The sequence below is a fragment of the Bombina bombina genome, chromosome 8, assembly GCF_027579735.1.
Source record: "Bombina bombina isolate aBomBom1 chromosome 8, aBomBom1.pri, whole genome shotgun sequence".
Lineage (NCBI taxonomy): Eukaryota > Metazoa > Chordata > Amphibia > Anura > Bombinatoridae > Bombina > Bombina bombina.
Genome location: NC_069506.1, coordinates 215,278,717 through 215,302,902, shown reverse-complemented (window position 1 = coordinate 215,302,902; position 24,186 = coordinate 215,278,717). Strand labels below are relative to the sequence as shown.

At 38.5% G+C, this 24,186-nt stretch overlaps 1 protein-coding gene across 3 annotated transcripts in view; it reads right to left on the bottom strand.

Annotated features, from left to right (window-relative positions):
- LIPE (lipase E, hormone sensitive type) overlaps window positions 1-24,186 on the bottom strand; it is a 96,321-nt gene that overhangs the window by 46,440 nt on the left and 25,695 nt on the right. For 2 of the 3 annotated variants that reach the window (XM_053690874.1, XM_053690875.1), the window contains exons 2-3: window positions 2,467-3,005; window positions 505-595 (exon numbers count right to left, since the gene is read on the bottom strand). In XM_053690874.1, the coding sequence (XP_053546849.1) occupies window positions 505-595; window positions 2,467-3,005 (630 nt within the window). Of the gene's footprint in view, window positions 1-504; window positions 596-2,466; window positions 3,006-5,876; window positions 5,916-24,186 lie in introns of those variants that run through there. The other variant, XM_053690876.1, reaches the window with a different exon arrangement.

The following is a 24,186-nucleotide window of genomic DNA, read 5'->3' as shown; positions in this document are numbered from 1 at the left end:
CTCTATATGGGGATACAGACAATGAGTTGATCGTATGTATGTGTGCCTGCTTCTCATTTGATTACCAGCTGTATTCTCTTCCGCGGTTGCACAGGAGCACGGCTTTTACTATGTGTTTAACCCCCTTGCAGGGATTAAACATATAGTGAAAGAAGGAATATTGTTTAAGAATTAAAAGGCTTCTACAAAATAAAGCATTTTATTGATACATTTAGGGCAAGGTTGGGGAACTTACAGTACAAGGGTCCAAAGGTGGCACTCATAATTATTTCCTGGTTACCAAAATAGTGCTTGATTTCACTGGCTACATTTGTTCTAAGAAACTACTAATTCTTATTATTACGTTTATTATTAATATCTGCTAATTATCAGCATTCCTGCATTGTTAATGTCCCTTTAAAATTTATTAAAGGTACTCTGGGAATTTGAGAGAATGTTTTATTGGTTTACCACCCCTGCACTAGAATGTCCCTTTAATGACTATCCATGTATGCCTCTACTTACTGATCCCAGACTCATGGCGTTTGTAATTCTCTCCGAATGATACCAGTCCGATAGAGATAGTCTGCAGGAATGGGCGAATGGAGGGAGTGAACTAAGGGGTAAACATCAGAAGTTAGCAAATGAGAAGTGAAAGCAAAGGTGTGCAGAGAGGGCAAAGGTTATGCAATTAGATGTGAAAAAAATATTACCTGTTGTAAATAAGAAATGTAAACATTGAAACTCAGCATTAGAGATAGAGTGTACATGGAAGATAATGAGTTATTTAAAGAATTTCAGTGTTTGAACTTTGACTTAGTCAAAGAAGATTCTCTCGTTTCTTAGAGAACAAGTAAAGACGAACATAAGCTAAACAGCAAAAAAAAAAAATCCATATACATCTCTGTAACATATATTAGGGCAATAATAATTATGATGGGGCCCTAATATAGTTGAATTCCAACTACCTAAAACATTTAGGTAGTTGGAACTCAGTCTAGAAGCAATCACAGGTATATTTTCCATGGATTTAAAGTCCACCTGGTCAGTAAAAGGGCTTAAAGTTCAGTGAAACCTAACCTAGTGTTGCAGTCAGCCTCTAGGAGACGAATGTCATTGTCATAAGTCACAACTTTGAAAAGATTCCAGGAAATCTCCGCCTGATCTTATCAATGACAGTGATAATCAGCTGTGATGTCAGCATCATACATGCCAGGAGAAGATCAAGGTTGCTCATAATGTTAAGGTCAAAAACACTGGAGTGCCAGGAAAGTAAGAGAGCTATGTGGAAAGCAAAAGACTAAAGGACAACAGACCACGGGAAGGAGGAGGGAGAAAAGACTTTCATTTAATAAAGGGACATTATAATACAAACATGTGTTACTGACTCCAGCCACTTTACATATTTTTAACCCCTGCAAAACATTTAAATAAATAGTTTTTAAATCCCACTCTGGAGTCACAAGCAGAAACTGGCCAATAATTATTGGTGGTCGTGTTCTGTTTGGGAGCTTCAATGCTTGTTGCTTCAAAACAGGACTCAATGTATGGGTTTAACCACATTTGCAGAGACTAAACACATATTAAGCTAGAGTCTGTAATGCAAAAATTACAAAGGCTAACAAATTGATTTAATATGCCCCTTCAAAAAGGCAATGATGGGAAGAAAGAAAATAAAATATATAGTAAAAAGCATAGGAATATGTTTAACAGCTGAACTATAACAAAATATATACAAGAATCCTTGTGCCATGAAAGAAACAATCACAGTGCTTATCTATTTACTTGTTGACTTCTGCCAGGTCTGGTTTTATAAATTGGCTATTCTTAAATTCATCTTGGATGCTTCTGCTAGGTGCACCCACCTCCCTTACTGCTCAATCACCACTACTTCACTCATCAGAATCTAAACCTGGCTCCAGAACCCAACTCAAAATCCCAGGACTAACAGAACAAGTAATGACCAGGACATTCTGCAAGTGGTCCCCCTACCTTTTGTCTCAGAACTCTATTATCTCTAGAGTTCAAACCACAGATAGAAAACCAATTTCATTCAGGGAATTATAATCTCAAGTGATAACAATAAAATGAACACATAGTTGAAAGAAGAGACAAAGAGTAGAAAGGTATGTGCAAGGAGTAAAAGATTATCTAAGACTATGTGCTACAGTAGGAAACCACTAAAAGCAATTCTAGTCCTATAAAGGGTACAAAAATAATTGCCCTCAAAAGGTTTTGTTAAAAAAAAAGATTCTAAAGACATTAATAAATGTTAGTAACAAGACTAGTGAGTGTCTTTTTGTTTTGTCCATGGAGCACTAGGAGTTCATAATGGATATTTATGTGGGTATACAAGTTTAATTGGGGGTTCTGATGTATAAGAAAACAGCAATGTGGCTAAATCTAAAGATAATACAAGCTGTTCGTTGTACAAGGAACCAACAATTGTTAAGCAGATGCACAGAGAATAAGATGGTGGCCATTTACCTGGAAACCCATGCATCGGCCATAAAAACATCCTTTGTGCATAGTGCTGTACTCTCGCAGAAACTCCTCAGACAGGCCATGCTCTTGCCGAAAGAAAAGGTCCCCATGACAGTTTGCAGTAAGAAGGCGTTGTGCAAAGCAGAGAAGAGCTCGAAGTTGCGTAAGTGCAGCTCCATATGCTTCCAGTTCTGAGCAATTGTGTGCAGCTCGGAAGAACAGGCTGCGTCTGCTGGCAGTGACATAGCGGCACTTGTGCAAGATGTGCTGAGTGCAGGACAGCACAACTTTTAGCAGGCTACGGTAACCATTAGCTGGAGTGTCAGGATCTAAATCAAAGAGAGGACATACTGCAGCTAGAGCCCGTAAAGCTGGCTCTATACCCTGTGCCTGTTCCTGGATGCGAGAGAATGCCTGCACCAGACGGGAGCCAACATCAGATGCTGATTCCCCAAAGTGACATATGTTATCTTCGCAGAGAGCATCCACTGCCTGGAACAGGGGACGAGGGTCCATCTGTTCGGGGGGAACTACCACAACACCTAAGAGAATAAACAGAGATTAGAAACTGGAACACTCAGTAAACAACAATATAACTAAACACCTGGCAAAACAATAAAATCAGATATGAAGTAATGCAAATCATAATTATCTTTGGCAAAGGTAAACCATCTTATATTAGCACAGAGTTTAGTCATTTGTGAATAAAGCAAGATTTTATTTTGTAGCTGTGGTTATTGTGCTTGTATATAGTTTATCCTCCTCCATCCCTATCACATGCTCATAAGTGGCAAACAAGAGAAGAGAAATAAAGAGAAGACACTGTGCAAGCTCTTATTAAAGGGACCGTAAACAATGCGAGAGTGCTACTCTAGTAGCTTGTTCATAACTGTCTCTAACTGGCCTCAGCAGAGAAGATAACAGACTTTGAAACGTAAGAAAACCTAGCTGACAGCATGACGGCACTCAATACGTTATGGAGACTAAAACTGTACGATTATTTCTACAATATTAAAACAAGCAATATACTTTTTGAAAATACATCTGACTATTTCCTTAGCTTAATGTTTGCTTTGAATATATCGTCATATTTAGTATTTATTTAGCTTTTAACATCCCTGCCAAAGTACTTAGAAGTGAATATAAATACCCATTGAAGCAGACTGACAACTTTTTGCAGTACAGCGGTCCCACCCCTTGCTCTCTCTCTCCCCCTCTCTTTTGTGCTCTCTCCCCCTCTCTTTTGCGCTCTCTCTCGCTCCACCTCTCTTTTGCTCTCTCCCCCCTCTCTCCATGATGGGAACAAAATTTGATAACAAAAGTAAAATTGGAAACTTTTTTAAAATTGCATGCTCTGTCATGGCCCTACAATTGTGGCTTAAAGGGACATTAAACCCCAAATTTTTCTTTCATGATTCAGATAGAGAATACAATTTTAAACAACATTCCAATTTACTTCTATTATCTAATTTGCTTCATTCTTTAGATATCCTTTGTAGAAGAAATAGCAATGCACACCAGTGATCCAATCACACGAGGCATCTATGTGCATCCACTAATCAGCAGCTACTGAGCCTATCTAGATATGCTTTCCAGCAAAGGATATCAAGAGAATGAAGCAAATTAGAAAGTTATTTAAATCACAAAAGAAAAAATTTGGGTTTCATGTCCCAGCCAGGTGGTCAGTATATTCAGCCGGGTGGTGTGCCCATCAAATAGGCGTTGGGGAAAACACTGATATACCTCTTATTATTGCATAGCCAGATGTGCTCAGCTAGCTCCCAGAAGTGCAATGCTGATCTAGTGCTGACTTACTATATTTTTAAGCAGGGGTTAAATACATCATTACATTCAATCAACAGTGTAGTTAAAACAATTCTGTAACCAAGAACATTTTCTTTAGCACCTTTGTGCCTTTACCCATGCATGTTGCATAAAACATTTAAACCCTTGTATGCCAGTGGACCATGTTATAGAAACCTCTGGCAGAAAAAGTTTAAACAAAGAATAACAGATAAGCCCCTGAAATAAAAACAGCTTAACTTTTTTCGTCTCATCAGCATGAGGCTGACACCTGTCGATCACACACACAAAATAAAAACAGAAGCAAATAGGCCACTTATACAAACACACTTTTCATGCCTCAGGCACACTCAAAATACATAGAACTGCAAGCAGCATTCATATAGTAACACTCTCACTGCAATGGGTTTAACATAACAGACTCTGAATAAAACCGGCCAGACATGAGCATAAACACATCATTTGTTTCACAGCTAACAGCTAAACATATTTTCTTACCTAAAGAATATACAAATATATAACGTGAACAGTGTAACAAAATATGCCCAGCAGTTGGCACATAATAAGGACTGATATAAAATGCAGAACACTATACATAATAATGCAGATTGATAATACATTTTGCAAGGCGCTACAAACAGTGAAAGAGTTAAATTACTGTGGAATGGTTTAGTTATGTAAATCAAAAAATATGAGATTGTAAGACAGGATCTGCTGACAAAGACCTAAGTGTATCCTTGTTACAACTGGCAGAAGTTTAGCTTTAGCGAGGAGCTATCATATCACGTCCCAGGACTATATCACCTGATTGTGTGTGTGAGTAGCAGAGAGGGACAGTCAAAGGTGAACTCACAAAAAAATACATTTTCAAAGTGCTCAGTCTCTCTCATTTTATAAACCTACTCTTTACTAGCAGGATGCAACTATTGATACCAGTGTTACCTTTTTTGTAACATTTACACAGAAATTGTAAGAAATATTTGTAAAGGTATATATAGTCATGTCACATATATATATATATATATATATATATATATATATATATATATATATATATATATATATATATATATATATATATATATATAAATAAATAAATAATGTATTTTTATTTTCTACACCCAATATTGAGAGATTGCACTAATAAAATATTATCTAGGCTGTAAGGTGAGTGGATGCAGCTTTATAAATATTGGATAAAATGTGTGCAGGTGCATAGATTACACTGTCCAGCTGCCCCTCCAGATATACTAGATAGCAAGCTTAATATAAAGTTGCATATAACAAGGGCATATTTGCTTTGATTATAGCAGAAAGCCTACTTCTGTGTTTTTATATAGACCCACCAGAGACCCTACAACACACACAGCACTGTGCAGGGCAGCAGCAGTGTAATAGCCCCTTGCACATCTGGAGGACAGTCTTTATCTAACAAACATGCCCAAACACAGGACTTTCTACTGTGCTAGAGGTTTGCTTTATGAGAGGAAAGGTTAAAAAAAAAAAGGAAGTATAGGGATAGTGTGTGAACTGAGAAGTTAAGGAAGAAAAACAAATAACTTAAAAGAATAAATAAAAGGGTGGTAAACATCTCCCATTCTCTCCAGTACCTGTACTACAAACTCCCCTCCTTCTTCACAACAGCTTCCAGGGAAAACGAGGTTGTCAGATTTCAATGATTCAACCAATGTCCTGTACAAACAGCTATATACATAAAGGGTTGGAACTTAAGCCAAACCCAGCCCACTGGGGTATAGTCATAGCTCTGCCAAACCCTCCCCTCTCAGTGAAACAATCTGTGCACCTCTACGATCCAGTAACCACCCTTTCTGCAATGTATGTATCTTACCGGATTCTGTTAGCTCATTGCTAATTATTTTCTGTTGGCAGACACCTGACAATGTTATCACTCCTATATTATTTTTACTTCTAGAATTAAAGGGACATGGAGCCTAACACTTTTATTTGATGATTTAGATAGAGTATATACATTTTAAAGATATTTAAAATTTTCATCTATTATCAAATGTACTTAATTCTTTTTATACCCTTAGTTGAGGCAGAAGCAATGCACTACTGGGAGCTAGCTGAACAAATCTGTTAAGTCAATTACATGAGACATATATGTAAAGTCACTAATCGCTAGCTCTCAGTTGTGCATTGCTGCTCCTGAGCCTATCTAGGTATGCTTTTCCGGAAAGAATACCAAGAGAAGGAAACAAATTTGTATGTAAATGTTAATTTTACCAGAACTCCGCTCCTTGCACTACTGAGCGGGTCTGGTTTTTACACAGCGCATCGCGACAACACTGTCTAGTCACAGTGTGCCTGGTCGCACCATTAAAATAAATGTAGCTCGCTCCCGCTACTAGACCAGAGCGGGAGTGAGCTACATTCATTTTAATGGCGCGACTGGGCACACTGTGACTAGAGAGTTTTGTCGCGATTCGCTGTGTAAAAACCAGACCCGCTCAGTAGAGCAAGGAGCGGCGTTCTGGTAAAATGAACTTTTACATAAAAAAATTCTGCAATACTTTAATGTATACATATGCCGGTAAGCTAATGTTATATGTGCAGAATTATATAACATTAGTTTGTAAGTTTACTGCCCCTTTAACAAAACAGGAATACTACATATACTGCCACTTGCCCTGAAATCTATTTAATCTTATAGGGACAGTAAAGTCAAACTTAAACAGGTTGGATACAGCACAACATTTTAAACATCTTTCTAAATTAATTATGTTATTAATGTTGCTTAGTTCTCTTGGTATCCTTTGTTAAAGTTTAACACTTGGTGTGCTAAGGAGCATGCATGTGTATTTAACCATCTGGAAGCAGTGTTTGCAACAATGCTTATATAAATGCTATACATAGTTGCAAACATGGCTGCCATGGAAAGATACAGACACTCTATGGCAGAAGAGTTTGCAACTTTATTTAGAACATTGATTTAAAGGGACACTGAACCCAAATTTTTTCTTTTGTGATTCAGATAAAGCATGCAATTTTAAGCAACTTTCTAATTTACTCCTATTATTAAATTTTCTTCATTCTCTTTGTATGTTTATTTGAAAAGCAAGAATGTAAGTTTAGATGCCGGCCTATTTTTGTTGAACAAACTGGGTTGTCCTTGCTGATTGGACAGCACCAATAAACAAGTGCTGCCCATGGTTCTGTACCAAACATTTGCTGGCTCCTTAGCTTAGATTCCTTCTTTTTCAAATAAAGATAGAAAAAGAACGAAGAAAAATTGATAATAGGAGTAAATTAGAAAGTTGCTTAAAATTGCATGCTCTATCTGAATCATGAAAGAAAAAATGTGGGTTCAGTGTCCCTTTAAGCATTGTTGCAAACACTACTGCCAGATGACTAAGGACCATACACACTCCAGAGCTCACCTAGGATTACTTAAAGGATACAAAGAGAACTAAGCAAACTTGATAACAGAAGTAAATTGGAAAATTGTTAAACAAAAAAACAGAATATATATATATAAGACTCACAATTTTACAGTCACTTTTGCAAGTAACTTCTGTTTCCAAAACTAACCTGCTGTGTGATATCACTATTAGCTCATAGACTACATCATAAACATTATTTTATCAGACATATTTTACAGCCATTTAAAGGGATTTCTGTCCTATTCTGAAGAGATATTATCCACTAGAATTTTCTCTGCATAAATGTTTTATAGATGATCCATTTGCACAGCCTATCTGGGTGTGTTTTTGTAAAAATGTATAGTTTTGCTTATTTTTAAAAAAACATTGTGCTGATTTTCATACTCATAACCAAGCCCCAAAATTTTAGAGGTATACTGATGTATACTGACTTCAGACTGCTTCTGTTTTTTATAATGGGTCTTTTCATATACAGGGGAGGGGGGGGGGGGTTCTGTTATCAGCCCTTTTCAGTGGGTGTCCCTGGCTTATCTCATTAACAGTGTTAAAGGGACAGTATACACCAAATTTAATATAACTGCATGTAATAGACAGTACTATAAAGAATAATATGCACAGATACTGATATAAAAATTCAGTATAAAACCGTTTAAAAACTTACTTAGAAGCTTCCAGTTTAGCTCTGTTTAAAAGGTTACTGGAACACCCACTGCAAGTGGGCAATAGAAGACCCCCTTCCTTTGCATATGAAAAAGACCCTTTACACAAACAGAAGCAAGCTGGAGTAGGTATACGTCGGTATTCTCCTAAAACTTTGGGGGATTGGTTAGGAGTCTGAATATCAGAGCAATGTTATTTAAAAATAAGCAAAACTATCCATTTAAAAAAAACAAAACTGTATAGGCTATATAAATGGATCAGCTACAAAACATTTAAACAAAGAAAAATCTAGTGTATAATGTCCCTTTAAATTGGGAACTTTTAAGTATGTTTTTAAAAGGTTTTACATTGGATTTTTATATCAGTATCTGTGCATATTATTCTTTATAGTAGTGTCTATTACATGCAGTTAAATGATAAGTGGCATATACTGTCCCTTTAAGTAAACCGTGCAGATATTGGGATAGGAGGATTAGGAAACAAGGGATTTCTATTGTCCAAATCTAGGCTAAACAGATCACTCTGGTGCTGCCTGGTACCAAGGGGATCATATGACTGGGAATTAAGTTTTCAGCTCCCCTTCCAGCTTTGCTCTGTGGTCACACTGCCCTCTGTACAACAAACCCAGAAAAATCACAGGAAGGGAGCCAGCTGTCAGAGCATCAAACACAGCTATGGGACCACAAAGCATTCAACCTCTCTGCCTGTCAGAGAAGCACAGAACATTGCATCTGTGGGAGAAACTCAGAGCATCATGCATCCATGTAATCTAGAGTGCTGTACAGCTGTGCTTCTTGGGGAACCCCACAAGATATGATAATATACTGTGCACAGTGAGACTGGAGATCAGAAGGGGTCCCTGGTACAACGGTAGGCTAAGTTGTAATTACTAACCAAACAACAGTAGTGAAGCAATTATGCAAAAAGGGCCTAGGATGTTGCTGTTCATCGATGTACATTTTGTTTGGCTCAATGTCTTCACACAAACTTCTCCATAAAGGAAAATGAATGCAGAATCCAGTTACAATTATGTTTTAATGTCAGGGAATACCATGGCTCTGTTTGTGTAAATGTTTGTCTGTGTAAATTTACAGTATCTCACAAAAGTGAGTACACCCCTCACATTTTTGTAAATATTTTATTATATCTTTTCATGTGACAACACTGAAGAAATGACACTTTTCTACAATGCAAAGTAGTGAGTGTACAGCTTGTATAACAGTGTGAATTTGCTGTCCCCTCAAAATAACTCAACACACAGCCATTAATGTCTAAACCGTTGGCAACAAAAGTGAGTACACCCCTAAGTGGAAATGTCCAAATTGAGCCCAAAGTGTCAATATTTTGTGTGGCCACCGTTATTTTCCAGCACTGCCTTAACCCTCTTTTGCGTGGAGTTCACCAGAGCTTCACAGGTTTCCACTGGAGTCCTCTTCCTCTCCTCCATGATGACATCACAAGCTGGTGGATGTTAGAGACCTTGCGCTCCCCCACCTTCCCTTTGACGATGCCCAACAGATGCTCAATAGGGTTTAGGACTGGAGACATGATTGGCCAGTCCATCACCTTACCCTCAGCTTCTTTAGCAAGGCAGTGGTCGTCTTGGAGGTGTGTTTGGGGTCGTTATCATGTTGGAATACTGCCCTGCGGGGCAGTCTCCACTTCAGTATGTCACAGTACATGTTGGCATTTATGTTTCCCTCAATGAACTGCAGCTCCCCAGTGCCAGCAGCACTCATGCAGGCCCAGACCATGACACTCCCATGCTTGACAGTAGGCAAGACACACTTGTCTTTGTACTCCTCACCTGGTTGTCGCCACACATGCTTGACACCTTCTGAACCAAATAAGTTTATCTTGGTCTCATTGGACCACAGGACATGGTTCCAGTAATCAATTTCCTTAGTCTGCTTGTCTTTAGCAAACTGTTTGAAGGCTTTCTTGTGCATCATCTTTAGAAGAGGTTTCCTTCTGGGACGACAGCCATGCAGACCAATTTGATGCAGTGTGCGGCGTATGGTCTGAGCACTGATAGGCTGACCCCCCACCCCTTTAACATCTGCAGCAATGCTGGCAGCACTCATACGTCTATTTCCCAAAGAGATCCTCTGGATGTGACGCTGAGCAAGTGCACTCAACTTCTTTGGTCGACCATGGCGAGGCCTGTTCTGTGAAATCTCTGTATAGTCTTGTCCACCGTGCCGCAGATCAGTTTCAGGGTCTTGGCAATCTTTTTATAGCCTAGGCCATCTTTATGTAGAGCAACAATTCTTTTTTTCAGATCCTCAGAGTTCTTTGCCATGAGGTACCATGTTGAACTTCCAGTGACCAGTATGAGAGAGTGTGAGTGCGATAACACCAAATTTAACACACCTGTTCCCCATTCACACCTGAGACTAATGAGTCACATGATGCCGGGGAGGGAAATTGGCTAATTGGGCCCAATTTGGACATTTCCACTTAGGGGTGTACTCACTTTTGTTGCCAATGGTTTAGACATATATGGCTGTGTGTGGAGTTATTTTGAGGGGACAGCAAATGTACACTCTTATACAGGTTGTACACTCACTACTTTACATTGTAGCAAAGTGTAATTTCTTCAGTGTTGTCACAGGAAAAGATATAATAAAATATTTTCAAAAATATGAGGGGTGTATTTACTTTTCTGAGATACTATGTGTGTATGTATGAGTGATTGTATGTATGTGCGGAGCTGTTTAGTGACCTGCAGCCAGATGATAATTGTCTTGAAGAAGGCCTACATATGGGTCGAAACGTCGACATTTTATTAATGTGAAACTAATTTGGAAATAAAGGTGCATAGCTATTTGCTTTATAACAAGTGCCCTCCAACATCCAACATGCCCCTCAAAATCGACTAGAGGATAGGACCCAGGCAGTGACTACACCTGTGTGGAAGGCTATTTATTATATATTTATGTATGAGTGGGTGAGTGTGTATGAATGAAAGAAAAAAAAATAATAAAGTATATAAAGTAAGCAATATTTTCCATAATTTGCTTAATGTGAGGTATATATATATACACATACACACATACATATATATATATATATATACACACACACACACAGACACACACAGACATACACACACACACACACATATATATATATATATATATATATATATATATATGACACATATACATATACACACACACATCTCTCAAGTAGAGAGTAAGAAGTGATCTATCATGTGAATCTCACAAACAGCAGTAATTATGCAGTATGGTGTACTGATACTAGGTAGGAGCTCCTGTACGTCCCTCCGTGAGCCAGGTTATTATACAAAGCAAAAGACACAGAAACAGAACATAATGTGATACTGTTTTAATAAAGAATAAATGACAATACAGAAAAATCCCTACTCACATTAAAAAACCTCAAACATGTGATGTGTACTATGTGCTTTTAACATACTTCACATATTTGAGTTTTTTTAATGTGAGTAGGGATTTTTCTGTATTGTCATTTATTCTTTATTAAAAGAGTATCACGCTATGCTCTTTTTCAGTGTCTTTTCCTTTGTATAATAACCTGGCTCACGGAGGGACATACAGGAGCTCCTACCTTGTATTAGTACACCATACTCCAAGAGGAGAAGATTTAATCAGCTTCTACTACGTATCTAGCTTGAGACCTAAACAGGAGACATTACTCTCACAGATGCGGCAACTTACCTCATAGGATAGAGGTAATTTCTTGTACCAGCTACACCCTCTTTTTTATTATTCTTAAACTCTGACTGTTGGATAAGTTCCCAAAAAAACACATGTTGTCTTACTCATGGATTATTGTCTAATTTCATAATTACTGCTGTTTGTAAGATTCACATGATAGATCACTTTGTAGCGCTATCTCAATACCTCTCTCAATACCTCTCTCTACTTGATCCGATTGCCTAGACCTAGCCCTACTTTTGGGGTCAGTCACTTTATGTAATAAAAACTTTGAATGCTACATTTATATAAGCCCTGGTGAGTGCTCTTTATTTTTGGGACTTTGTATTTGTATTGGATGCACCCCGGGCAGCTGTTTAACGAAGCGAGTGCAGAGTTCACCTGGGACTGTTATATATATATATATATATATATATATATATATATATATATATTAGGGCTGCACGATTAACCGCACGTGTGGTTTTAAACCGTGATTAATCGCTGCGGTTTAAAAACCGTGAGAGTACGCGATTTTCTGAAAAAAAAAAACACATTCTTTAATCTTAATGAAAGCGGAGACGGAGAGGGAGGATGAGAGGCAGACCAGGGTGCGGCTGTGGGCAGACCCGAGAATGCCCGCAAAACGGCCATTTTTGCAGAGAATTCTGAGTGTGTGGCAGCAACTGGCTTTCATCCTGCAGTCAGCTGGTATTGTGTGCGTGGTACATAAAATTCAAGATGAGTTCTGAAGAGCTGTCCGCGTCCAACAATAACGACGACGATAATGAAAATGATGTTGATGTTGCTACAGAATTGTTGGTGCCAAAGAAAAATTCAACATCAGTTGTTTGGGAATATTTTGGATTCAGAAAAGAGGATGTGAAACAGAACCAAGTCATCTGCAAAACTTGTGGAACGAGTGTTGCAGCAAAACAAAGTAACACATCAAACCTGTTCCAGCACCTTAAACAGCGGCATAAGGAAATCTTTGAACGATGTATGTAAAAAAAAACCTGGTAGAGAAAAGACAACACAAACAAGCTGTGAATCTAAAGTTGAGCAGCAGCAACCAATCATAAAGGCTTTTGCAAACACAGCACCATATGGGAAGACCTCAAAAAGGCATAGAGAAATAACCAACGCTATTGCATATTATGTATGCAAAGACATGGTGCCTGCATACAGTTAGTAAACAAGGCTTCAAAAGAATGATACACTCGACAAGAGATACCAAATGCCATCTCGCAATTACTTCTCAGTAGTTGCAATCCCAGAAAGGTACGCAAAATGCAAAGCTATAATTGAATCTGAGATAAATGACTGTCCAATAAAACATGACAATGTTGTGTGAACTCGTGTGTCATAAGACCTAATAACTGGCTAGTGGCTACTATTTAATCACATCACAGGCAGCAAATTTTATTGTAACTATTTTTTGTTTTGTATTTTTATGCTCAAATAGTGTACTGGACATTGATAAACATGTACATTAAGATTCTGTAGTGTTAAATAATTTTTTTAATTAGTGTTATAGTCATTTTTAATTAAATCGCAATCACATTTTTTTTTCCAAAAAAATTGGCAATTTATTTTTTTGGTCATATTGCCCAGCCCTAATATATATATATAGTGAGTGTGTGTATGTATGTATGACTAAATGTGTGCATGTATGAGTGAGTGTATGTCTGCCCAGAAGCAGAACTTTTTTTCACTTTCTGCGATGAGATTTTTTTTTAGTCAAAAATTTTCTGCAGGTCATTTTGAAATAGAAATCAGCTTAATTTTGACTTTACTATCCCTTTAAGAAACTTAAATTATTTTTTATTATGAAATAAACTTTGTTCTTTTGACAACCTTTTTTGAAAATCGATTCATATGTACATATCGGCATGAAATGAAGTTGTCTGAACTAGCAGAGGTGACTGATGGGTGGCTACTGTCACACCGTCTCTTGTCATTGGCTCACCACAGCAGTGCATTGACGACTTTAACTGAATGCTCAACGCATTTGCGGGGGGGGGGGTTAACACATGATGGATGGAATACACAACACAACAGTGCAAACAAAAAAAAGTTCCAAAATTTTTTAGAATATTTTCCTTTTGCACTTCTATGGCCGGGCCCTTATACAATTTGCTTTTTAAATATATGAAATATATGTTACACGACTTACAACGGCATTTTATTTTGTAAGGTAGATGATGATACACACACGGCACACCAATAGCACAATATAATATGGATATGGTACCAAAAGTGGTGGATAATACTTTAATGGACAATAGGACATAAAACCCTTGTTTTAGTTTTCTTTCATGATTTAGTAGAAGTTGAACATACTCTATTTTAAACAACTTTCCAATCTATTTCTATTATTTAATTTGTTTGGTTTTATTGGTATCCATTGTTGAAAAGGATACCTAGGTAGGCTCAGAGCTGATGATTGCTTGTTGACTCACTGCACACATATGTACTTACTGCCTTGGCAGCCTTGCCTAATAGAAATTTATTGGAAAATTCTTTAAATTATATGTTTTATATCAGATTCAGAATCTGTATTTTTTATGTTTCATGTTCTCTTTAAGAATAGTTAGATATGGTAAAAGCGGGTGTGTGATCTAATAAAGTTAAAAGGAAATTTTTTTTAGGTATACATATATATCAGAATCAGAGATCATAGCAGTTCTTGAAAACTTCACCCTGGTCTCTTCATCATGCATTGCATACCCCCCCCCTGCATATCAATATCACCATGGTCTCTTCATGCATCCCCCCCCTGCATATCAATCACCCTGGTCTCTCTCTTCATGCATTGCACCCCCCCCCCTGCATATCAATATCACCATGGTCTCTTCATGCATCCCCCCCCTGCATATCAATCACCCTGGTCTCTCTCTTCATGCATTGCACCCCCCCCCCCCTGCATATCAATATCACCATGGTCTCTTCATGCAACCCCCCCCCTGCATATCAATCACCCTGGTCTCTCTCTTCATGCATTGCACCCCCCCCCCCTGCATATCAATATCACCATGGTCTCTTCATGCATACCCCCCCCTGCATATCAATATCACCCTTGTCTCTTCATACATACCCCCCCCCTGCATATCAATCACCCTGGTCTCTCTCTTCATGCATTGCACCCCCCCCCTGCATATCAATATCACCCTTGTCTCTTCATATATACCCCCCCTGCATATCAATATCGCCCTTGTCTCTTCATACATACCCCCCCTGCATATCAATATCGCCCTTGTCTCTTCATACATACCCCCCCTGCATATCAATATCACCCATGTCTCTTCATACATACCCCCCCTGCATATCAATATCACCCTGGTCTCTTCATGCATACCCCCCCCCCCCACATATCAATATCACCCTGGTTTCTTCATACATACCCCCCCCTGCATATCAATATCACCCTGGTTTCTTCATGCATACCCCCCCTGCATATCAATATCGCCATATATATATATACACACATACACATATATACATACACACATATTAACACCCACACACACACATATACATATTAACACACATTTATTAAAAATAGTATATTGGTTGGTTCCTAGAGTCCTAGAATCATTTTTTTAAAGGGCCAGTGTACTCAATATATAATACCAGTAATAAATGCTCTAATTAACTAAATGAGATATGTATAGGAATTTTGAAAAACATGCTGGCACTCCCCAAGAAAAGGGCTGAGCTGTGCTTTTGGCTAGCACGCCCACCCTCCAATCATAAGCCATATGCAAATCCACATTGCACTCCAGCAACATATAGTCATTAGAAAAGACAGCAATGGACAGAAAAATATAGGTCCAAACAGTGCAACCACCTTTATTAACTCAAACAGCATGTATACTTGAATCAGACCAAGTATTTTACTGCATATGTATGTAACCCCAGTCCATCCTCCATTCCATTTAAACAGAAGTCTATTGGTGCCAGACAGAACACTGTGTGTGGAGCAGCTCCATATAAAGAAGACCGGTGTTCTAAAGTAAGTTGTCTACCGCGTAGGAATGTGACTACCGCGTCACTTCCGGTGACTTTAATCAGCTGCTGGAGGTTTGTGGCGCTCACTGCTCATGCGCTAGAGGCCCAACCTCCTACAAACAGCTGTTTAAGGCAGAACAGGTGACAACTTATTTTAGAACACCGGTGTTCTAAAGTAAGTTGTCTAACGCGTAGGAATTCCCGCCTGATCGCTCTGTCCTTCTCTCCATAACACAGATTTTATTTTGCAATAATTTTGAAATAGTTTTTACTTGCTGTATTTAGTTCCTTTTTCGCAGTTCTATACCTTTATAGCAATATCTCAAATTAGTCAACGCTGTACCGTGCTGTATTTTTGTGTTTTCTGAATGATCATTTCCTAAAGCCTCCAATATAATCCTCAGATGTTTTTACCTCGTTATGAATTATCTTCTTGCTTCCACCAATGTCTAATTAGCTCAGACTGAAGTCCTTATAACAACTCCTGGAAACGAAACTCCCGTTACAGTCCACATGTGATTGGTGGTTGTTCCGTGAGAGCAAATAGGTGTGTTGTACAGTAACAGTAATATCATAACGAGGTAAAAACGTCTGAGGATTATATTAGAGGCTTTAGGAAATGATCATTCAGAAAACACAAAAATACAGCACGGTACAGCGTTGACTAATTTGAGATATTGCTATAAAGGTATAGAACGGCGAAAAGGGAACTAAATACAGCAAGTAAAAAAACTATTTCAAAATTATTGCAAAATAAAATCTGTGTTATAGAGAGAAGAGAGCGATCAGGCAGCAATTCCTACGCGGTAGACAACTTACTTTAGAACATCGGTGTTCTAAAGTAAGTTGTCACCTATTCTGCCTTAAACAGCTGTTTGTAGGAGGTTGGGCCTCCAGTGAGCGCTGTCTATTGTGCCTTAAACATGCGCAGAAAGCGCCACAACCCTCCAGCAGCTGACTACACGTCACCGGAAGTGACGCAGTAATCAAATTCCTATGGTAGAAATCTTAATTTAAGACACCGGCAATATGTGTTCTACGCAGCAGCTGCCTATGTCATAAACTCAGATTAGATGAAGAATATATTGTAGGCTCCTTGACACCCTACAGTGTAGCAGCGTTCAGTTGTGATGTGTTTCCTCAATTTGAATTATTTGCCTGCCCACGCAAGTTTACTGTGGATCGCTAGCCGGACCTGAAGCAACTCTACTTGTTTCACTAGATGAAGACTATGCTTCACATTCCGTTGGCACCTTGCACAGACCTGCCCCTGCATCAGTGCACAGCAATGGGATACCAGTTCAGAAATTGTTATGCTGTACAGTACCTGATCTCCGGTATATAATATCTTGTGAGTCACCATGCTGTGCACTGATGCAGGGGCAGGTCTGTGCAAGGAGCCCCGGAATGTGAAGCATAGTCTTCATCAGTGAAACAAGTAGAGTTGCTTCAGGTCCAGCTAGCGATTGTGGCAGGCAAATAATCTAAATTGAGGCATGAAGGTGCGCAGACAGAGAAGGGAGTGGGAAGTCAGGGTTGAGGATCGTCTCTCTAAGCAGCTTGGGTTGGGAGAGCAATATGAAGAAATATATACACACACTTCCAATAAGTTTACCAATTCACTTACATGTATAACATTATAGATTAAAACTTTAGCACACAGAAAACTTGGGTGCATAATGTCTGTTTAAGCCCTGACTTAACTTTTCTGCAATCTGTTACCCTCCACACTTGAGTTCAGGAAGAGAGAAGAAATTGAAAACAGAGGAACGTAGTAAATATTTAAACCGAGATGGAACGGAACACTGACACCTGCAGGTAAAAATTAAAAGTGCAGGCATTTTTTTTTTTTTTACTTTCACGTCCGGTCTTTCTACAGACACACTACAGATTCTGCGATGAGATCCCACATCGTACAGTGTTCTGCCTTGGTGTAAGTAAGGGCTAGATTTACTCTCCCTGCAGGCAGACAGGTTCGCAAGTAGTAGTGAACCTGTCTGCCAGGCAATGGTCACTTGCGATGTTGCATCTCATAGTGAAATTTAACACTGCACAAGATGTATTTTTGCAACACCGTCCTTAATCCGGCGCAACCATTTATCAATCACCCCGAATGAGCGAGTGTCGGGTGATTGATCTCGCCACTTCTGAGTTGGTGGAGAGGAAAAAGAAGCAGTTTCTGCTTCTTAAATATGTGGCAACAGGTGCACTTTTGTGAACCACATAGCCCAAAAAGCTGCGTAAGCAGCTTAATAAATCTACCCCTAAGTGTGTGCATGTATCATAAGTGTGTGTATGTATGTGTGCATGTAGTGTGAGTAAGTGTGTGTATGTGTGTAAATGTGTGCATGTTGTGTGAGTAAGTGTGTGTGTGTATGTATGTGTGTAAATGTGTGCATGTAGTGTGAGTAAGTGTGTGTATGTGTGTAGATGTGTGCATGTTGTGTGAGTGTGTGTGTGTGTGTGTGTATGTGTGCATGTAGTGTGAGTAAGTGTGTGTATGTGTGTAAATGTGTGCATAAGTGTGTGTGTATGTGTGCATGTTGTGTGAGTAAGTGTGTGTGTGTGTGAGCATGTAGTGTGTGTGTATGTATGTATGTGTGTAAGTTTGTGCATGTAGTGTGAGTGTGTGTGTAAGTGTGTATGAGTGAGCTCCATTTTTATCTATTTAGCTTAAAGAGAGGAAAGTCCAAATTAAACTTGCAAGAATCAGATAGAACATGTCATTTTAAAGACACTTTTAAATTCACTTTATTTTCAATAATAGATACCAACAGTACAAAGCACATTTGAAAATAGAATACACATATATCCTACACAAGTGGAAGCTAGCTAGCGATTGGTTCCGGCATACATTTGTCTCTTGTGATTGGCTAACTAGATGTGTTCAGCTAGCTGTCAGTAGTGCAGTGCTGTTCCTTCAGCAAAGGATAACAAAAGAATGAAGCATATTTGATAATAAAAGTAAATTTGAAACTTTTTTAAAATTGTATATTCTATCCAAATCATGAATTAACGTTTTGGGGTTTCTTGTCCCTTTAATGTCAGAAAAGGCACATAGCTGATTTTGTACCTTTTCAAGTGTGAGCACACATTTTAGTCACTTATCCAAAAAAATCAGAGGGAACATTGCGTGCAGAGTACACACAGTGCTTGAGTCCTCATTGCACACGTGGGGGAGAAGCCTACACGGAAAATACATGGAGCTACATAGTGAGTAACCGTTAATGACTAGCAATGGCTATGAAAGTTGAAATGACTTATTTTCGCTAATAATCACCTAACTTGTGTGTTATACTAATCAATAAAAAAAACATTGTATACCAGTCTGTCAATGGGTTTGTTTTAGCCTATATTATAATAAAGGAAGTCTCTAAAATGTTTTACAATGTAACAAGGGGTCCAAGGTGTAAACATTTTAAGAATATCTGCTATAGAGCACAATAAACCTCTCTCTACATAAACATAGTAATATATTACTTATCTAGTTAAAGGGACAGTCAACACCAGAATATTTGTTGTTTAAAAAGAAAGATAATCCCTTTATTACCCATTCCCCAGTTTTGCATAACCAACACAGTTATAATAATACACATTTTACCTCTGTAATTATCTTGTATCTAAGCTTCTGCTTACTACCCCCTTATTTCAGTTCTTTTGACAGACATGCAGTTTAGCCAATCAGTACTCAGTCCTAGGTCACTTTACGTGCATGAGCTCAATGTTATCTATATGAAACGTGTGAACTAATGCCCTCTAGTGGTCAAAATGTATTCAGATTAGAGGCAGTCTTCAAGGTCTAAGAAATTAGCATATGAACCTCCTAGTTTTAGCTTTCAACTAAGAATACCAAGAGAACAAGGCAAAATTGGTGATAAAAGTAAATTGGGAAGTTGTTTAAAATTGCATGCCCTATTTAAAACATGAAAGTTTTTTTTGGACTTGACTGTCCCTTTAATACGTTTTAGCTAGAAATCTTTAGAGCATAACTTCTCTGTACAAATGGAAAACACACATAGTAAATTACACATTTTTTCATGTAGAAAATTGTACCATATAAAATGCCAGAGCTGTAAACAATCTACTAACCATACAATAGCATTATATTTACCCATGAATGTGCTGAATCATTACATCATTAATTCTTCCCATATGCCTGTATTCCATTTCATATTGGTGCCCTTTAAATTCACTCCACCATCTAACAATGTTTATGTTGTTTTAACCTTTTTACAGTGTTTTTCCTTCACGCTAAACTCCTCTCCAAAAAATGTTTTCTTTTGTTTTCCAAGATACTGTTCAATTTACAAATTAGATTCCATGCATTTATTAGCTAAATCCCCAAAGATTTTCTGTTTTCCAATATGATGTGATTATGTTCTCTGTCCACAATTCAACCCGTGATGTCCTGAGGGACCAAGATACTGGTAAACAAGCAAACTGGTCAAGTCCTTTGTACAGGGAGCCCAAGCCAAGACAAGGAAGAAATAAAGAGATATGGGACCACATTTCCAAAAACACAAGGAGTACAACGAAAAACAAGAGATTGTCATAAGGGAATGGATAACACAAGACAATCCCTGGCTCCATAGATATGGTTAAGTTTAGAAAACCTCTCCTGACTATTTCCAGTACCTAGTGAATCTTATGGACTGCATCAATCAGTAGACAATTATACTGTTCTGATATGAACATAATCTAATAGTGCATATGTTTCTGTGATGTAAAAAAAATGAGACAAAGATAAATCATTTCAAAAATAAAAAACTGAAATAATATGGTTATAACTGGGGATGTAGCCGTGTTTAGAATTGAGCAATCACATTCAAAATCATGTTAAATAGGAGTAAGTACACACTTGCCATCATGTAAAATGCCTCTGATTAACCCCAAATTAAGTTCAGCTGTTCTAGTAGGTCTTTCCTGGCGTTTTGTTAGTCGCATCCTACAGCAAAAGCCATGGTTCGCAGAGAGCTTCCAAAGCATCAGAGGGATCTCATTGTTAAAAGGTATCAGTCAGGAGAACGGTACAAAAGAATTTCCAAGGCATTAGATATACCATGGAACACAGTGAAGACAGTCATCATCAAGTGGATAGAATATGGAGAAACAGTGACATTACCAAGAACTGGACGTCCCTCCAAAATTGATGAAAAGACGAGAAGAAAACTGGTCTGGGAGGCTGCCAAGAGGCCTACAGCACCATTAAAGGAGCTGCAGGAATATCTGGCAAGTACTGTCTGGGCTATGGGGTAGAGTGGAAGACGGAAGCCTTTTCTTACAAAAAAAACATCCAAGCCCAGCTAAATTTTGCAAAAACACATCTGAAGTCTCCCAAAAGCATGTCGCAAAAGGTGTTCTGGTTTGATGAAACCAAGATTAAACTTTTTGGCCATAATTCCAAAAGATATATTTCGGCGCAAAAACAACACTGCATATAACCAAAAGAACACCATACCCACAGTGAAGCATTTTGGTGGCCGCATAATGCTTTGGGTCTGGTTTTCTTCAGCTGGAACTGGGGCCTTAGTCATGGTAGAGTGAATTATGAACAGTTCCAAATACCAGACAATATTGGCACAAAACCTTCAGGCTTCTGCTAGAAAGCTGAACATGAAGAGGAACTTCATCTTTCAGCATGACAATGCCCCAAAGCATACATCCAAATCAACAAAGGAATGGCTTCACCAGAAGAAGATTAAAGTTTTGGAATGGCCCAGTCAGAGCACAGACCTGAATCCAATCGAAAATCTGTGGGGTGATGTTAAGTGGGCTGTGCACAAGAGATGCCCTCACAATCTGACAGATATGGAGTGTTTTTGCAAAGAAGAGTGGGCAAATCTTGCCAAGTCAAGATGTGCCATGCTGAAAAACTCATACCCCAAAAGACTGAGTGCTGTAATAAAATCAAAGGGTGCTTCAACAAAGTATTAATTTAAGGGTGTGCACACTTCCCTCCACCTAAAAGATTTTAGTTTGTTTTGCAATTGAGTTGTACAGTTTATAGGTCACATTAACCCCTTAACGACCAAGGACGTGCAGGGTACGTCCTCAAAAAAAGTCAGTTAACGACCAAGGACGTACCCTGCACGTCCTCGGTCTGGAAAGCAGCTGGAAGCAATCCTGATCACTTCCAGCTGCTTTCCGGTTATTGCAGGATGCCTTGATATCGATAACTTGCCCCTCGTCAGAATCTTCTGGTGATATTTCTTTTATAGTTAAAGACTGATCTTTACTGTTTAAGGTGAAATCAATACATTTAGTACACATTCTCCTATGGGGCTCCACCATGGCTTTCAAACATAATGAACAAGTAGTTTCCTCTGTGTCAGACATGTTTAAACAGACTAGCAATGAGACTAGCAAGCTTGGAAAACACTTTAAACAAGTTTACAAGCAAAATAAAAAACGTTACTGCACCTTTAAGAAACACAAATTTTGTCAAAATTTGAAATAACAGTGAAAAAAGGCAGTTACTCTAACGAAATTTTTACAGTGTATGTAACAAGTTAGCAGAGCATTGCACCCACTTGCAAATGGATGATTAACCCCTTAATACCAAAAACGGAATAATAAATGACAAAAACGTTTTTTCAAACAGTCACAACTGCCACAGCCCTCCAGAGATGTCCTGGATCATGCAGAGGGAAACTGAATGTCTCTGTCAGTATTTTTAGCTGCACAGAAAAGCACTAAAAAAGGCCCCTCCCACTCATATTACAACAGTGGAAAGCCTAAGGAAACTGTTACTAGGCAAAATTCAAGCCAGCCATGTGGAAAAAGACTAGGCCCCAATAAGTTTTATCACCAAATACATATAAAAACGATTAAACATGCCAGCAAACGTTTTATATTACATTTTTATAAGAGTATGTATCTCTATTAATAAGCCTGATACCAGTCGCTATCACTGCATTTAAGGCTTTACTTACATTAGTTCCGTATTAGCAGCATTTTCTAGCAAATTCCATCCCTAGAAAAATATGAACTGCACATACCTTATTGCAGGAAAACCTGCACGCCATTCCCTCTCTGAAGTTACCTCACTCCTCAGAATATGTGAGAACAGCCATGGATCTTAGTTACTTCTGCTAAGATCATAGAAAACGCAGGCAGATTCTTCTTCTAAATACTGCCTGAGATAAACAGTACACTCCGGCACCATTTAAAAATAACAAACTTTTGATTGAAGAATAAACTAAGTATAAAACACCACACTCCTCTTACGACCTCCATCTTTGTTGAGGCTTGCAAGAGAATGACTGGGTATGATAGTTAGGGGAGGATCTATGTAGCAGTTCTGCTGTGGGTGATCCTCTTGCAACTTCCTGTTGGGAAGGAGAATATCCCACAAGTAATGGATGATCCGTGGACTGGATACACTTAACAAGAGAAAAATAATTTTTTAAAAAAACACATCAGTTAGGTGGTGGGGGTTGGTCTGTGGGGGGGGGGGGGAGATACACTACAGAAAAACCGGCCAAAAATTTTAAAAAAAACACCTTTTTTTTTTGCAAACTGGGTACTGGCAGACAGCTGCCAGTACCCAAGATGGCCCCCAATAAGGCAGAGGGGGAGGGTTAGATAGCGGTTTTGGGGGGGATCAGGGAGGTTGGGGGGGATCCTACACAATAGCATATGTAAATATGCTATAAAAATTATTTAAAAAAAAAAAACTTTTATTTTAGTAATGGCAGACTTTCTGCCAGTACTTAAGATGGCGGGGCAATTGTGGGGTGGAGGAGGGAAGGGAGCTGTTTGGGAGGGATCAGGTGTCAGGTGGGAGGCTGATCTCTACACTAAAGCTAAAATTAACCCTGCAAGCTCCCTACAAACTCCCTAATTAACCCCTTCACTGCTAGCCATAATACACGTGTGAGGCGCAACAGCATTTAGCGGCCTTCTAATTACCAGAAAGCAATGCCAAAGTCATATATGTCTGCTATTTCTGAACAAAGGGGATCCCAGAGAAGCATTTACAACCATTTGTGCCATAATTGCACAAGCGGTTTGTAAATAATTTCAGTGAGAAACCTAAAATTGTGAAAAATGTAACGTTTTTTTTTTTTTTTAATATGATCGCATTTGGCGGTAAAATGGTGGCATGAAATATACCAAAATGGGCCTAGATCAATACTTTGGTTTGTCTAATACACTACACTAAA